Source organism: Falco biarmicus, chromosome 17 (genome assembly GCF_023638135.1).
Source record: "Falco biarmicus isolate bFalBia1 chromosome 17, bFalBia1.pri, whole genome shotgun sequence".
NCBI lineage: Eukaryota > Metazoa > Chordata > Aves > Falconiformes > Falconidae > Falco > Falco biarmicus.
The window spans coordinates 6,549,399-6,563,211 of NC_079304.1; the positions used below are offsets into that span (position 1 = coordinate 6,549,399).

At 47.4% G+C, this 13,813-nt stretch overlaps 1 protein-coding gene and 1 long non-coding RNA gene across 7 annotated transcripts; one reads left to right on the plus strand and one right to left on the minus strand.

The window, feature by feature from the left end:
- Nucleotides 1-771: 771 nt before the first annotated feature.
- On the minus strand, nt 772-10,824 carry LOC130160019 (endoplasmic reticulum-Golgi intermediate compartment protein 3-like). 5 transcript variants are annotated; one of them, XM_056362180.1, is made up of 5 exons: nt 10,694-10,824; nt 9,848-9,935; nt 8,448-8,567; nt 4,301-4,356; nt 772-1,666 (listed from the first exon to the last, which is right to left on the minus strand). In XM_056362180.1, exons 1-5 carry the CDS (start codon nt 10,814-10,816, stop codon nt 1,637-1,639), a joined length of 417 nt encoding a protein of 138 aa, XP_056218155.1. In that variant the 5' UTR covers nt 10,817-10,824; the 3' UTR covers nt 772-1,636. The 5 variants fall into 5 exon arrangements, with proteins under 5 accessions (XP_056218155.1, XP_056218156.1, XP_056218157.1 ...); XM_056362181.1 differs by having other exon boundaries at nt 772-1,702; XM_056362182.1 differs by having other exon boundaries at nt 772-3,666.
- Nucleotides 10,825-11,017: 193 nt separating this feature from the next.
- Nucleotides 11,018-13,383, plus strand: LOC130160151 (uncharacterized). Of its 2 annotated transcripts, XR_008825943.1 has the most exons (4): nt 11,018-11,122; nt 12,083-12,219; nt 12,482-12,616; nt 12,732-13,383. It is a non-coding gene; the product is annotated as an uncharacterized LOC130160151 (long non-coding RNA). The 2 variants fall into 2 exon arrangements; XR_008825942.1 differs by having other exon boundaries at nt 12,482-13,383.
- Nucleotides 13,384-13,813: the final 430 nt, after the last annotated feature.

A 13,813-nucleotide genomic window follows, 5' to 3' on the forward strand; every position in this document is an offset into this window, starting at 1 on the left:
TTACACTCGGGATCGTTGCGCTCCCGCCCCACCCCGGCCCGACGCATCTGCCCGTCCGGGCCACCACCGCCGCGTGCGGGGCCTCCGGCGTACCTGCCGCTATGCAACACTCGATGCTTTTCTGGTATTTAGAACTGGCTTTCTTACCACAGCCAAGGGATTAGCTGCTAATTGCTCAAGTGCAGGTTAAACTCTCGCTGGATTATTTCCATTCATCTTCCCCCTCCTGCTTATTCTTTCAAATTCAGTTACAAAGCTGTGTGCTCTGCTGAGTGACTGAAGCGGTTCAAGTAACTTTTTGTGCCTTATGTAATATATTCATATTTATAGATTTATTAAATATCCTTGTTTCAAATTTATTTATTTTACAAACCCTTTTTTTTCAGTATTCTAGCTTGGAGATTAATCAGACTTCTTACAGACACCTCAAACTGTTTCTATTCCCAGTCGAAAAAAACCACAGGTTTTTATATTCCCTGGTTTGTAATCAAGTTCAAATGCATTATAAAACAGCTTTCTCTCTGCATTATCTGGTGCTGTGCTTGTCACACTCACTGGGCAGTTGTTGGACCAACTGCTTGGACCAAGTTTAGAGTCAACGCCACAGCAGATCCAGAGCTGAGATTTAAGAGTGATGAGTTTTGCCTCAATATTGCCTCCATAGTATTTTATTTTTCCTCAAAATTTTCTAATGACCCCTAATATAATTTCACATACCAAGCACTTTACTCACTTGTGTAAAATCATTAAAAAGAAAAAAACCAACCCCACCATGATTATTGTATCTATGTATTTTGCCACAACACGGGTATGTTTTTTAATTATAATTTCCAATTATGTACCAGGGATCGTTTAAATAATCTAATTCTTCTAAATGCTTTACCAAAATACACAGAGGATGGACTTTGTTTCAAAATACAAACAGAGGGGAACTGAAAAACACAATCCCATTTAAAAATCAATTAAAACTCCAAACACTTTTTTTTTGCCGAAACATCAACTTGCATTTTTCACAAGAGCAGCAATCTGTGGCAACCGCAATGCTCCATGGTACAGTAAGCACATCCCAAGCGCTAGTTCTCACCACACTGCCCAGAACAGCTGGAAGGAAGGTGTGTGGGATTCAGCACATTTTCACAGAGGTCTGGCATACAGCACCAGCACACCCAGAGACAGCTTTAAGAAAAGTTAAAAAAGCTAGATGGTCTTGCTAGGAAGCGTATTTGATGGCAACTTCAATCCATATTCCAAGTCTCATGAAAATACAGTACATTATTCCTGGGGGCAAATGGAATGCAGTATCTCCATCATCTCTTTTGGGAAGGGGGTGGGGTGGGGCAGAACTGGATGAACATGGCCTGGCACAAAAGGGTTTTTACAGTAGGGTCTGCAAAGCCAGACAAGACGGGTCATCTTTACAGCAGCAAGGTTCAGGCAGTCCCATTCTCAAAAATTAATGCCGAACAAAGAATGATGGAACAGTAACATACGAGTGGTCAGGGCCATCTGGTAATTCCAAACCTCTTCTCTTGTGTACTTAGAAGATCACTTGTGTTTCAAAAAACCTGTTTAGTTCTCCTTAAAGAGGGTTGGGGGTTTTTTTTGAGGGGTGAGCTCATTGCTTACGTTGTCTTCCCTAGTTCAATTTTCTTCTGGATGGCCTGTGCTGAGTGACAGATCAAGGAATCAATGAGTCCTGCGACTAAAAGGAGAAAAAAACCACAGATGCGTCAAGCCAGACATGCCTCGAAGACAGAACAACTCTCAAGGAAAGAAAACACAAACCCTTCTGTTAGTGGAAAGGAGTTCCAGCTCCCCCCGCAACAGAAAACAGCTGCTGCTCAGAAGAAAAACGACCTCAGCTCATTAGGGCAGATAAGATCCAACTTGCAGGGCAGAGGTGATTATGCTTCTCCAGAAAAAGATCTGTCTTACAGAAGTGAAAAAAGAGACAGGCCAAGTCACATGTGCTTACTGATGAGTGAGATGAATTTGGAAAGGAAGCTGATGTCAAGAGCTTTATGCCATGTTACTGCACTGACCCAGCTTGCCAAGGGCATGTTTCCCATTTTTGCTCATTTCCCAGCACCCTTAAAAAATAAGCTACCCTACCCAACGCTGCCCTTGATGGACATCCTTTATCAAAGACTGCCACGTTTACCCACCAAGGACACAAAGCAAAACAAACCGATGCCTTTAGTTCTTTCTGCAGTATTTTCCCCAAATCTCTCCAGCACTGAAGGAGCCTATTAATTCAGTGCTTTTTTGGGACCATAGAAAATTTTAGAATTGGTCTACTGCACCATGAAACCCAGACAACCCTGCATCCATCGGGGCAGCTTTCGCAGGGCAGGAACCCTGAACTCCTGCATGGGAGGGAACACAGGGTGCCAGTGACCAGCAGTATTTTCAGTGCCTTTATGAAGATTCATGTTCTTTTTTCTTTTATGCAACACCTCAATCTAAGGAATAAGTAAGTGATTACTTGGCCCTACCTAAAGGCACACATTGCAATGCTATATAAAGAACAGCCGCTAAAACGGGAACCGAGTCTTCTGTTTATTACTGTAGAATACAGAATGACTGGCCTTATTACTATCTGGTCTTTGAGTGACACTTCAGACTACTGCCTTTTGTGGTTGTCTTGGCCTGAAATTATCTCTACCTCTGGAATAAATTTGATCCTGTGACACAAAAACTGTTACACAACTGATTTCTTTAGAATAGAATAGTTTAGGTTGGAAAAGACCTTTAGGACCGAAGATTAACCTACCACTGCTAAGTGCACCACTAAACTATGTCCCTAAGTGCCACATGTACACAACTTTAAATGCCTCCAGGGATGGTGACTCAACCACTTCCCTGGGCCGCCTGTTCCAGTGCTTGACAGTCCTTTCAGCAAAGAAATTTTTCCTAATATCCAATCTAAACCTCCTGTGATGCAACTTGAGGTCATTCCTTTCATCCTATCACTTGTTACTTGGGAGAAGAGACTGACCCCCACCTCGCTACCACCTCCTTTCAGGGAGCCGTAGAGAGCAGTAATGTCTCCCCTGAGCCTCCTTTTCTTCAGGCTGAACACCCCCAGTTCCCTCAGCTGCTCCTCACCAGGCTTGTTCTTTAGACCCTCCACCAGCGTCATTGCTCTTCTCCAGACAGGCTCCAGCACCTCCATGTCCTTACGGTGAGGGGCCCAAAACTGCACACGGGATGCAAGGGGTGGCCTCACCACTGCAGGAGTACCGGGGGACAATCACTTCCCTAACCCTGCTGGCTACACTATTTCTGATACGAGCCAGGACACTACTGGCCTTCTTGGCCACCATTTCATCTTTCCTCTACAATATAGACACAGAACATGGCATATGGCAGCAGGAACTTACTGTCAAAGGTAATCAGTGCTAGAGGGCAATTGCATTTGTCACAAAAGTAAGTTCTGAAAGCCTCTCCTTGAGTCAGCCATAGAAATAAAGATGACCAAATTTATCACAGACAAATTCTGTTTAATAGCATCAGGTTAATTGAGCACTGTGACACCTCAGGTGACGAGAGAACCTTGCAGACGAAGCTATTACGCGATACATATAGAAGCTGACTTCTCAGGTCCGTAGGATCTGCTGACCAGATCTCCAGGCTGGCCCTTCACAGCCGCGTGAACATCTATGACTGTTTCAGAGTACCCTGAGTTATTACCTGGAGCACAAGGCTGGACCAAGGCTGGGCTCTGTCACACACATGGAGCTGAGCAGACGCTGATCAGCTGTTCAGAAGCCAACACTGAGAACGAAGCCCAGACCCTCCAACGGCTCCGCAGGAACAGCCTCTCCTTACGAGCCCCATGTAGCTGCGAGGGCTCCTTTTAGTCCCTGCAGAGCACTCACTGGAGCTCCCAAGTCTCGGAACGCATTCTAACACCTCTTGAGATGGCTATGCTCATGGCAACCTGGGTTCACAGATTCTACTGGCTTTAGTTCCACATGAAAGCAACTGTCTGCTTACAGACCCAAGCTGGCCAAGATACACAGCACAGATACATTCATATGGTATGTGAAAGTGCATTATTTGAAAACAAAAATGTCCTTTAGAGCATCAAAGTAAAATATTACGATAGGTAGGTCTGACATCATCCACAGCATCTTGAAAGTCTGCAGCACTAATTATACTCTTGATATATTCCCTCTTGAAGTCTGAAATCATCTCTCCCCATCAAACAGGGATTTATTATCAGCCATACACATTTTAGAAGAAGATGGCAAATGTTTACAATGTAGAAAGAAAAAAAGATTGAAAGATGCAATACCTGTAAATATGCCTCCAATGACGGCACAAACTCCTGTGAGAAAGTGTGTAAAGGACCTAGAATGAGGAAAACAATTTGAACAACCAGCATGAGCTCAGATACCAAAATGTCAGATAAGTAACAATTAACTAATAAAAACTAACTCATAATTATCATAATGTTCATCATAGCAGCAATGCATTATATAATTATTAAGAGCTAATGATTAACAGCTTTAACAAGTAAATAACCCCTATTGGCTACAGAATAGAGTTTGCCACCGATGCTTTTACTGAGCAGCATTGAGCAGCATTACAGCAGTGTGCTCTAAGGAGCTCAATGGCAACGCTAGGAGGCAAGTACTGAAGTTATAAACCTAAAGAAGGGCTTCTAATCACCAAGATTTTATACATTCCTACACAGGCAGAATGTACAGCAAGCTGCTGTAACACAAAACCTACATCCCTAAGCACATGTTAATACATTTTAAGGTATAGACATCGGCTGTCCCTCATTATGATCCTAAAATACTGGGCAGCTGCAACCCCCTCCATTCCCCTGCAATTACATGCCTGTGATTAACAGAGGACCTGGAAAAAAGAAAGAGGTTCCATACTGACTATGACATGCAGAAAAGCTATAGTAAATACCGAGTAAGTAACCAGTTTGGATCAGTGTGGGTGCTGCTGAGATGCTATATAAATCATCTTCCCGTTAAAAAAATGACTTTGAGGAAATTAGTCTGAACTGAGAACCATTATATCAGACTTCTGCTCAGTACACCAATTTCCTTCATCTTGATACTAGAATAAAAAGTTTCAGGCAATAATCAGAAACCCCCCCAATCCTTTTCAGATGTGCACGCTGAGAGTAAGGGCTTCTGGGAGCGCCTCTTCCTCTCCACTGACCGGGAAGGGGCTTGGATGGCTTTCAGGCATTTGCACTGTCGTGTCTAAGTGAGGATGAAGCTTTAAGCTATGCAAAACTATGAAATCTACGGAGGATAAATGAAATGGACTTGAATTTACGTAAAGGCTCATACCAACCACCGGGACAATGTATCTGGAGGAAATACCTTGGCTGATCAAGCAGCAAAAGCTGCTGCACGGCAGGCGATCTGAGCAATGACTCCGATTCTGACTGAACAGGGTAAGGCTGAAATCCCAGATGTAACTCCTTTCTATGAAGATCTACCTGAAGAAGAAAGACAAACCTGGGAGAAATTGGGAGCACAACAACGTGAGGGACAGTGGCTATTTGGAAGTAAAAACCGCTACTTCCAAAGAGGTATTTAGGACCTATCACTCACTGGCAGCACAACAGAGCTCACGGATTTTGAGAGCAATACTTTCTGGCCCTCCAACAGCTGTGGGCAACCCCTGGAATTTATGCAGCAGCCAAAAGAATTGGTGAGAGCTGTCGGCTACATAAGGATCTGCCTCTTTAAGAAGGAAGACGCTGCTAGGAAAGCCACCTCCAGCGATGAAGTATCCTTTTCGAAACCTTCAGACTGATTATGCCGAAATGCCTAAAGTAATGGGGTTCACATACCTACTTCCTGTTGTTGATCAATTGTCAGGGTGGGCGGAAGCTTTCCCTACTCAGAAAAATGACTCAAAAGCAGTTGTTAAAGCTCTCTTAAAGGAAATTATTCCTAGATATGGAGTTCCAGAGCTATCTGACAGGGGACCTCATTTTTTTTGCAGCTGTATTAAAACAGATCTATCATTCATTAGGAATTTGATCACAATTACATACTCCCCATCATCCAGAATCCCCAGGACAGGATGCAGAATCTCAGGAATAGAACTCTCAAAGAGAAATTAGTCACAGTTTGTAAACAGACTGGGTTAAAATGACATGAAGCTTTAAATTTGGGTTTATGGGATATAAGAAACACTCCCAGGCAGCCAATTGGAGTTTCTCCTGCAGAAGTTATTTTTGGAAGGATTATAGCAGTACCGGGAACTTATGTCCCAGCAAAGATAAGTTTGTCGGATGGAGGTAAACAAGGTAACCCAATATTTATTGTATTTGCAGAATTCTTTCTCAGATTTGAGAAACCATGCCTATTGGTATCAAGGAATTAACATCTCAGTTCCCCAACCTATCAAGGTGGTTAAAGAAACTGATCACTACAATACCTGTTGTGATTTCTGTAGTTGTGTCTGCGATTGCACTAACGCGATGTTCTGTAACTTGTGTGACTGGCTTAGCAGCAAAATTGCAAGAAAGAACTTGGAAATATGTTAGCTATTAAACTATTGCAGGTATGCAATAATAAAACAAAAGGAGGAACCTGTTAAAAGAAAACGGATTTTGAATTAAGAAATTTAAAGTGCTGAAGCAGCTAAGTGGCAGAACCAGGCCTCGTCCCTAGCATAACCCTAATCCAAGGCTGGTTTAAAACCCAGTCCAGTTAATCAGCGGGAGAACAGAGAAGCAACAGATGATCAGTTTGTGCACACAGATGCTCTCAGAAACACAGGCGTTTTTAGAAAAACTGGCATATATGAATAGGAATTGCTTGTTCAAAGACTAAGCGTGCTTGAAGGAGTGTGTGAGTTAAAGCAGGCAGACAAGAAGATCACGATCTGAGGAGGAGCCTGGAACAGAGGCAGAGACTGGTACCGAACAGATGAATCAACTGGGACAGAGTCAGGTGATAGATTTGCAGAACTGACAGGACCAAAGGAAACTTCTAAAAACTTTGGATGTTGACTAATGATCTGGTAAGTGTAAGCTGGGCTGTATCCCTTCGTTCTCTGCCACTCACTGGGGTGGTGGCCCAGCTCTGAGTTGTGACTAAATCAAGCCTAGCAGTACCCACGTCTGTGTAAATTTTTCCTTTAGCAGTCAATACTGCTATAGTTGCCATTTAAATAACTGACTAATTAGTGTTACTAATAGAAACTGATAAGCATAGAGTTTCATGAAGATGGGTGGACACCTCCAATCTAACTTGCCACACCTGTGGTGGAAATCAAACTAGCCGTATACTTTTTCCAGACAGCAGAAGAAATTGCTTCTTGCATGCAATGCAATTTGATCGCTTTCAAAATGCCTCTCCTGGATGAGACTGCTCCCTCCCAGTTTCCCTTCCTCTCCGTTGATAATGTAAGGAGCAGGAGCAACCGGTTCAGACCGAGTAATCCCAGTGGAGGCTGGCAACACCAGTAAGGCAGGAGGCCTACATGTGTTAACAGAGAATTAGATACAGAAAAGTGGGGTTTGACCCCAGACATTACGTTCGTAACGCCACAGCCTCCAAATACAGAAAGGCTGCTAAGTGACACAACAGTAAGAATGCTATCACCACACTTCTGTGACAACAGGAGAAGCTCTTGTACCCACCCACTGTTCAGCTCTTGGCTTAGTTTAGCCTTTCAGCTTTTAAGAACAGAAAAGTTAAATCTGAGTTACAACAAACCAGCAAATTTAGTTCATGCCAATACACAGAACCACACTATCTCCCAGAACAGACAATAAGGACCTCACACTTTAGAAAGACAAAGTCGGGACAGCATTACTGTTAGATTGCAACACTACCAGAATCATTCCCAGTTTGTATTGAAGTACGACAGTAAGTCATAACATGTAAAAAAAATGCAGAGGAGAGGTTAATGTAGCCAAGGACCATTTCAACTTGTAACTGATCAATCAACTGAAATCTATGAATCGGGTATGCATTAACACACACAAAGCAAACTTAGTAAGATGCAAGTTTAGGCTTAAGGGTCAAGTCAGTGGAGCCTTCCCTGGAGAGAGGCTCTTCAACCAGCTCGTCCCATTTGTCAGCCTCCTAGGCTTTAAAGATGCAACCAAAGTCAAGTTCTGCCAGAGCAGCTGCTTGATTTCTAGTAGGAAAAGCCCGTTCACTCAGCAGCTTTGCTCCTGAAATGCATCAGTGAGTCCTTGTCCCAATTTCAGAGTGACTAGGCAAAGACTTGCCTTGCAAAAGTACCGAGTGTAATATACATACACACAGAGAGGAGCTTGTCTGATCTGCCAGTGTAATAGATTTGTGTCCTATAAACTCTTCAAGAGTTCGTGGTGTTTAAAACGCTGTGAATTCAGCCGTCCCTTGTTCCCACAAAGGTCATAGCAGGCATACGGTGATGAAAGGCTACGAGAGCATCCATCCAAGAATGGCAGAACAGCATCTTACAGTGTCTCTCGGCTTCTGGAGTCACACGGTTGGCAGCTTTATCCAAGCGTTGTTTAAACGGCTTGTGCTCTATGTCCTGCTGCTGCTCTCCCGTTACATCCGTGGCATTGATGCTCAAATCTGAAAGCAGTGAACAAGGAAAGCGGTCTATGAACACACAAGTGTTATGGCCTGTGGCAAGCTGAGGAAACGAAAAGACAGAATCTTTCAGCCAGCAGGGTAAGAACGTGCCAACCGGGAGGGCGTGTACAGCTAGGACCAAGTGACCGACAGGGAATAAAACGCAAGGTGCCGCACGCTAAATGGCCCTCCCAGGTACGGGGTTTCATTTGGTGTCCCAGAAGGACCGTTTCCAACTTCCAAGAAAGCGTTACCCTGAAAGGCAGAGACGCTTAAGGCAAAAAGCCAAAAGCAAACCCCTCAAAGCCCAGAACCATTTTCAGGAACACAGGAGTTAAGCCTAAAATTGGTTGAAAGCTGCCTCCTACCTCTTCCCCCGCCACCTTTCCCTCTTTAACATCAGCACGTTTCCTTGTGATCCCTTTTCACAAAAAAGATTGAGGTCTGTGGTATCAGCTTGGTACCAAAGCACCACGATGCGCTTGCTGGCTACACGCTCTCTTAGCAGGCTGACAGCTTCCCCGCACACAACAGCCGAGGCTTCCAGCCTCTCTGGCCTTCCCACGCCCTGTGAAACGTGAGGAAGGCAAAGACCGATAACATCTCGGGGGGTCGGGAGGAAGTCAAGATGCACTACATCTAGAGCCCAACGCATTACCCAAAGGAATTACCACAACTGAACAAGAGGCAGGAACGATCGGTAGACAGGCAGATAACATGCACGGCAGCGACACCCAGTCAGACTTGAAGGACTTCCAGTCACTTCATCCCGCAACTTTGTTTCGAATTTAGTTAAAAGGTAATCAGATTCTTAACGCTCATTCTGCTTTTATAACTTCTGGAGAAAGGCCAACAGGTGGCATTGGCATTACAGTTAGAATTCAAGTACAAAAATCACGGCAAAGCTGTGCCTTGCCAAGTGACTTCCAAAGCAGGCTCTGGAGCCTTTCAACAATACAGTCAGATCTGGAGTCCCAAGGGAACTCTGTGCCAGCTCCGTCAGTGCGACTGAGCTCTCTGACCAAGTACACCGTCCTACAGAAATGTAAGTGGGTTTATGCCTCAGGTTCATTTACAATCTAGAAAAATAATACTGCCCGACTGGACGTGCTGGCTTAAGCACCCAGCAGGCCCGGCTGCGTAACCACGAGGGACCAACAATTCCTCCCTGGCTGTTGCCCAAGCAGCAGCGCAGCACTCGGAAGCAGCGGGCACACGGAGCCTTGCGGGCCCTCGGCGAGTACAAAAGTGATCCCTCCGTAGTCAGCAGTCCAACTCACAAGCACGAGGCACACGTGGAAAAGTAACATCTAGACTGACCTTCAGTGTAGCTCCCCTTGATTTGTCAACGTACAATTCCGGATGAACCTAGGTACAAAGAAAAACCAAAAGAGCCCCGTTTCACTGGGAAGCAAACCCAAAGGCCTCTTCCCCTCGGCTGCTCCGGCCCAGGAGCTGACTGTCACAACAAAGGATCAGCGAGACACCTGAGCTGCCGCCTCCCAACCCTCCCCCGTAGTTAAACGCTTGCCCTTTGTAATATTTTTTAGGGAAACCAGCTGTCGGGGGGGAGGGGTGGGGATCCCACCGCCGGCTTTCTTCCCTTTCCCTTGCCCGCTCGCAGGGGCGGGCAGAGGCTCCTGAGCCGCCCCCCCCGCCACAGCGTTACCGCAGCCCCCAAGGCAGCCCCTGCGGCCCCAGCCCGCTGCCACGGCACCGGCCGGCGGCTGGGGGAAAGACAAAGCCCCGCGCAGAGCTGCGGCGGCTGCAGCGCCGGAGGCGGCGGGGGGGCGGCAGGGCGCCGCGGGCCGACCCCCCTCCCGGGCCCCGCCGCCGCTCCTCGCCTCCTCGCTGAGGTAGCGGCGCAGCTCCGAGAAAAAAAAAAAAAAAAAGGCAGCACCGCGAGCAGCCCGCTGACCACCGTCACTGCCGGCGAGACGAGAACCGCCGGCAGCCCCGCCGGGCCCGGCCCGGGCCGCCCGCCTCAGCCCGCCCGCCGCCGGCACCAGGCGCTCCCTGCCGCGGCCGAGCGCCGGCCCGATACGTCCCCCCCGGCCGGCCGCTGCCCGACGGCCACGCCCGGGCTCGCCCACCGGCCCCCGGCAGCCCTCAGCCCGCCCGCTCACCCAGCGCCGCCGCACGTCCCGGCCCGAAAGGCTTCCGGGCTCCCGGCGAAGGCCCCGCACCGCCACCGCCGCTCCAGCGGGCCGGAAATGAACCCACCTTCCGGGGCCGTACGCGTAGCCCATACGTGTGCGTAGCCGGAAACCCCGCCCCAAGGCATCAAGCCGATTCTGCGCATGCGCTGCCCTTAGTTTGGCTGGAGCTATGGTGCCGTCTAGCGAAAAGAATTGGGTACTGCAGCGCCCGGTTGGTAACGTACTTCTGCTGTCGCCTGGCGGCCGAAAATCGGCACTGCAGCCTTGGCGCCGCGCATGCGCGGTGGCGCGTCCCCCCTCGGCGTTGTCAGGAGGCTGCAGCTTTGTTTTGCCAAGGCTGAGTGAATGAAGGCATCGTGTCCTGCAGATCTGTAGGAGAGATACCTCTATAGCAAGGTACAGGACAACCTTAAAAGTACAGAAAGCTAAACCTCCCACAAATTTCTTCATGGGACTGCAACACAGAGAGCTTTTTGTCTGGATTGCGTCACTGCTGCTATTAGCTTCAGGATCGAGTGCTTCCAGCATTGCACCTTCTTCCCTGTCCTCAGCAGATCTTTGTTTCGGGGTTTGGCCCTGCTGTTTCGTGAGCTGTACCCTTCTAGGCTTGGTTATCAAGTGCCAGGGTAGACTCTTGTTCTTGCACGATGTTACCGCGGTGGCTGGGTGAGTCACATGTGGACGAGTCCCAAGTGCAGGCATGGGGAGGTGACAAGTCCTGGTTATTCTGCCCTGACTCCTGAAAGAAAGAAACCCCTTCAGTCTCCTGAATTTGGGCGGAAAGGAGTGATGGAAAGCAGCTGCATACTTGTTAATTTTCAGGGATTGGTGCAAGAACGATCTTTTGCTCTGTTCCCTCAACTAAAATGTTTTGCAGCTGTATGAACAGGCACACAGCAGCTCTGGTTTTGCCTTGCTTTTTTGCAGTGAATGCTTGTTGTATTTAATCTGCTGAGCTGTTATAAGCAATCTTCCTGCAAGTGAGACACTTGTGAGTGGCTGAGCTGAGATTTCCAGGTTCCTAATCAGAGGAAAGGCTGTTCCAGCCAAATCTGAGTTGGGCTCCTGATTGCATCCTGATAGAAAAGGTTTGTCATCCAGTGGAAAAAACCCAGAGTTGCTGTTCTATCGAGTGTTAGGGATACATCAGCTGAGCAATTCTTTGAGCTTAGTACGTGTTATGGCTCTGCTTTTCTGAGCCCATGAGCTGCCTTTGCTTATGACTGGCCCGCCTGCTAGTTAAAGATCTAGTAGTTCCTTAAAACAGTGGCACTTACTGTTCTTTTACTGACTCTGTGTCCTTAGTTTTGAGAACCTTGGTGGTTCTTCCATCTTAATATTCAGCTTCTCTGGCAGGTATGTAACCAGGGGCTTCTCTGCCCGCTGTTCCCCAGCAGCACCCCATGTACAGAGAAACGTGCTGGTGTTTATGGCATGGCCTTGGTGACTGGCTGCCTTGGCGCTGTTGGCTTACAAGAGACCATGAAGAAGAGGTGGGTGTCTTATGACATGCGCAGGACCAAAGATAACGGCTGCTAAAACGGGTTGCTTTTATTTCCATGGGATTATTGGTCTGTTGCCCGTCTTCTGGCACTTGTATGTGCAAGGCAGATAACCTCAATGTCTTTCTGCTGTACACTGGCTTTCCTTTTTGGTATGAAGCAGCTGGCATTTTGGTCTCAGACAATAGTTCAACAGATGGCTGCTTAAAAGCAAAAAACACCCCAAAAAAGGAGACTTTTTCTTTATTTCAAGGAGTCAAGGACTTTGAAGGCATTTACAGCTGAGGTTAACTTCCAGAACAAGGGCTGCAGAATCACAACACACAGTATTGCTTGGAGCCTGTGCTGTAGCTGAAGGCAAACTCGTGTCTGGTGACCATAAAGGCAGGTAAAAGCTTGTGTGACCCAGAGAAGTGGGAAACCTCCATCCTGGAGATGTAAACTGCTGGACACATCCCCGCACAGTCTGTTCTAACTTTGAAATTGTTCATTTTGTATGGAAGGGTTAGATCAAGAGGCATCCAGAGTCCTTTCCACCTGTATTTTTCTGTGGTTCTGTGCCTGATCCCACTGACCTGTGTGGTTTGCTTTACGAGGAGTGAAAGAAAGAGAAAAAAGCATTAGGAAACATGTAGAAATGGAGCAATATTCCTGTGTGCTGCAAGCTCTGCCGGGGAGCAGATGCTAGCTGCCTTTTTTCTTCCGGATGAACGTATTTAACTGCAAAGACAACTGCTGTTGCTGTGGCGTTGCCAGATGGAGCTGTACATGGACTTGGGGCAAGTGGGAATGTTGAGGGGTGTGGGTAACTGGCTAGCTGAAAAGGGTCACATAGACATAGTCCAGCTGGCTGGACAAAAATGCGCATCGCTCTCAGCTTAGCTGAAGTAAAGCAAAATACACTGTCTTTGGCTGTCCTTGTTACACAATAACAGGAAGATTTTGGTGGGAAAAGAATGTTGCAGGTGGGAACAGGTAACTACAGAAGAGAAACGAGGGGCGGGCTTGGTATTTAGGCAACTAACCAATAATGAGCTTAACTTTTGTCATATGTCTGAGCTAATTATAAGAAGGCATAAAAGGTGACTGTAAGAGACAATAAACGAAGCCTGCTGATCACTCATATTGAGTGACTGTGTCTTCCCTCCGTCGCGACAGAGGGGGACATCTGGGAGGGCAGGGAGTCCCTGCTGGTAGCAGCACTTGCCCTGCCAGGGGACGGAGCAGGGCTCTGGGAGGGGGTGCTGGGGAGTCCCTTGTATCGCTTGCCTGTGACAGGCTTGCCGGGATGACGACCGTAATGAGAGGAGGTTTCTTGTTGGGCACGCATCCCCAGGAGAGGCTGCACTTGAGACCTGACCTTTGTTTTCCTTTCACGCCGGGTGTTTCTGGGCCGTGAGATGTCGCTGTGGGCTCAGGTGGGCAGGTGAGGAGGGATGCGTTCCCAGGGGGCCGGGGGGTGCAGCAGGAGTTGTGCTCTCTGGGAGACAAACCAGCTTTGTGGGCCCAGCGTAGCAGGACTAACGATGGGCATTTCTGGAGGGTTTGCGCCTTCAGGGCTCTTGGCAAATGTTCGGTTAGGGAT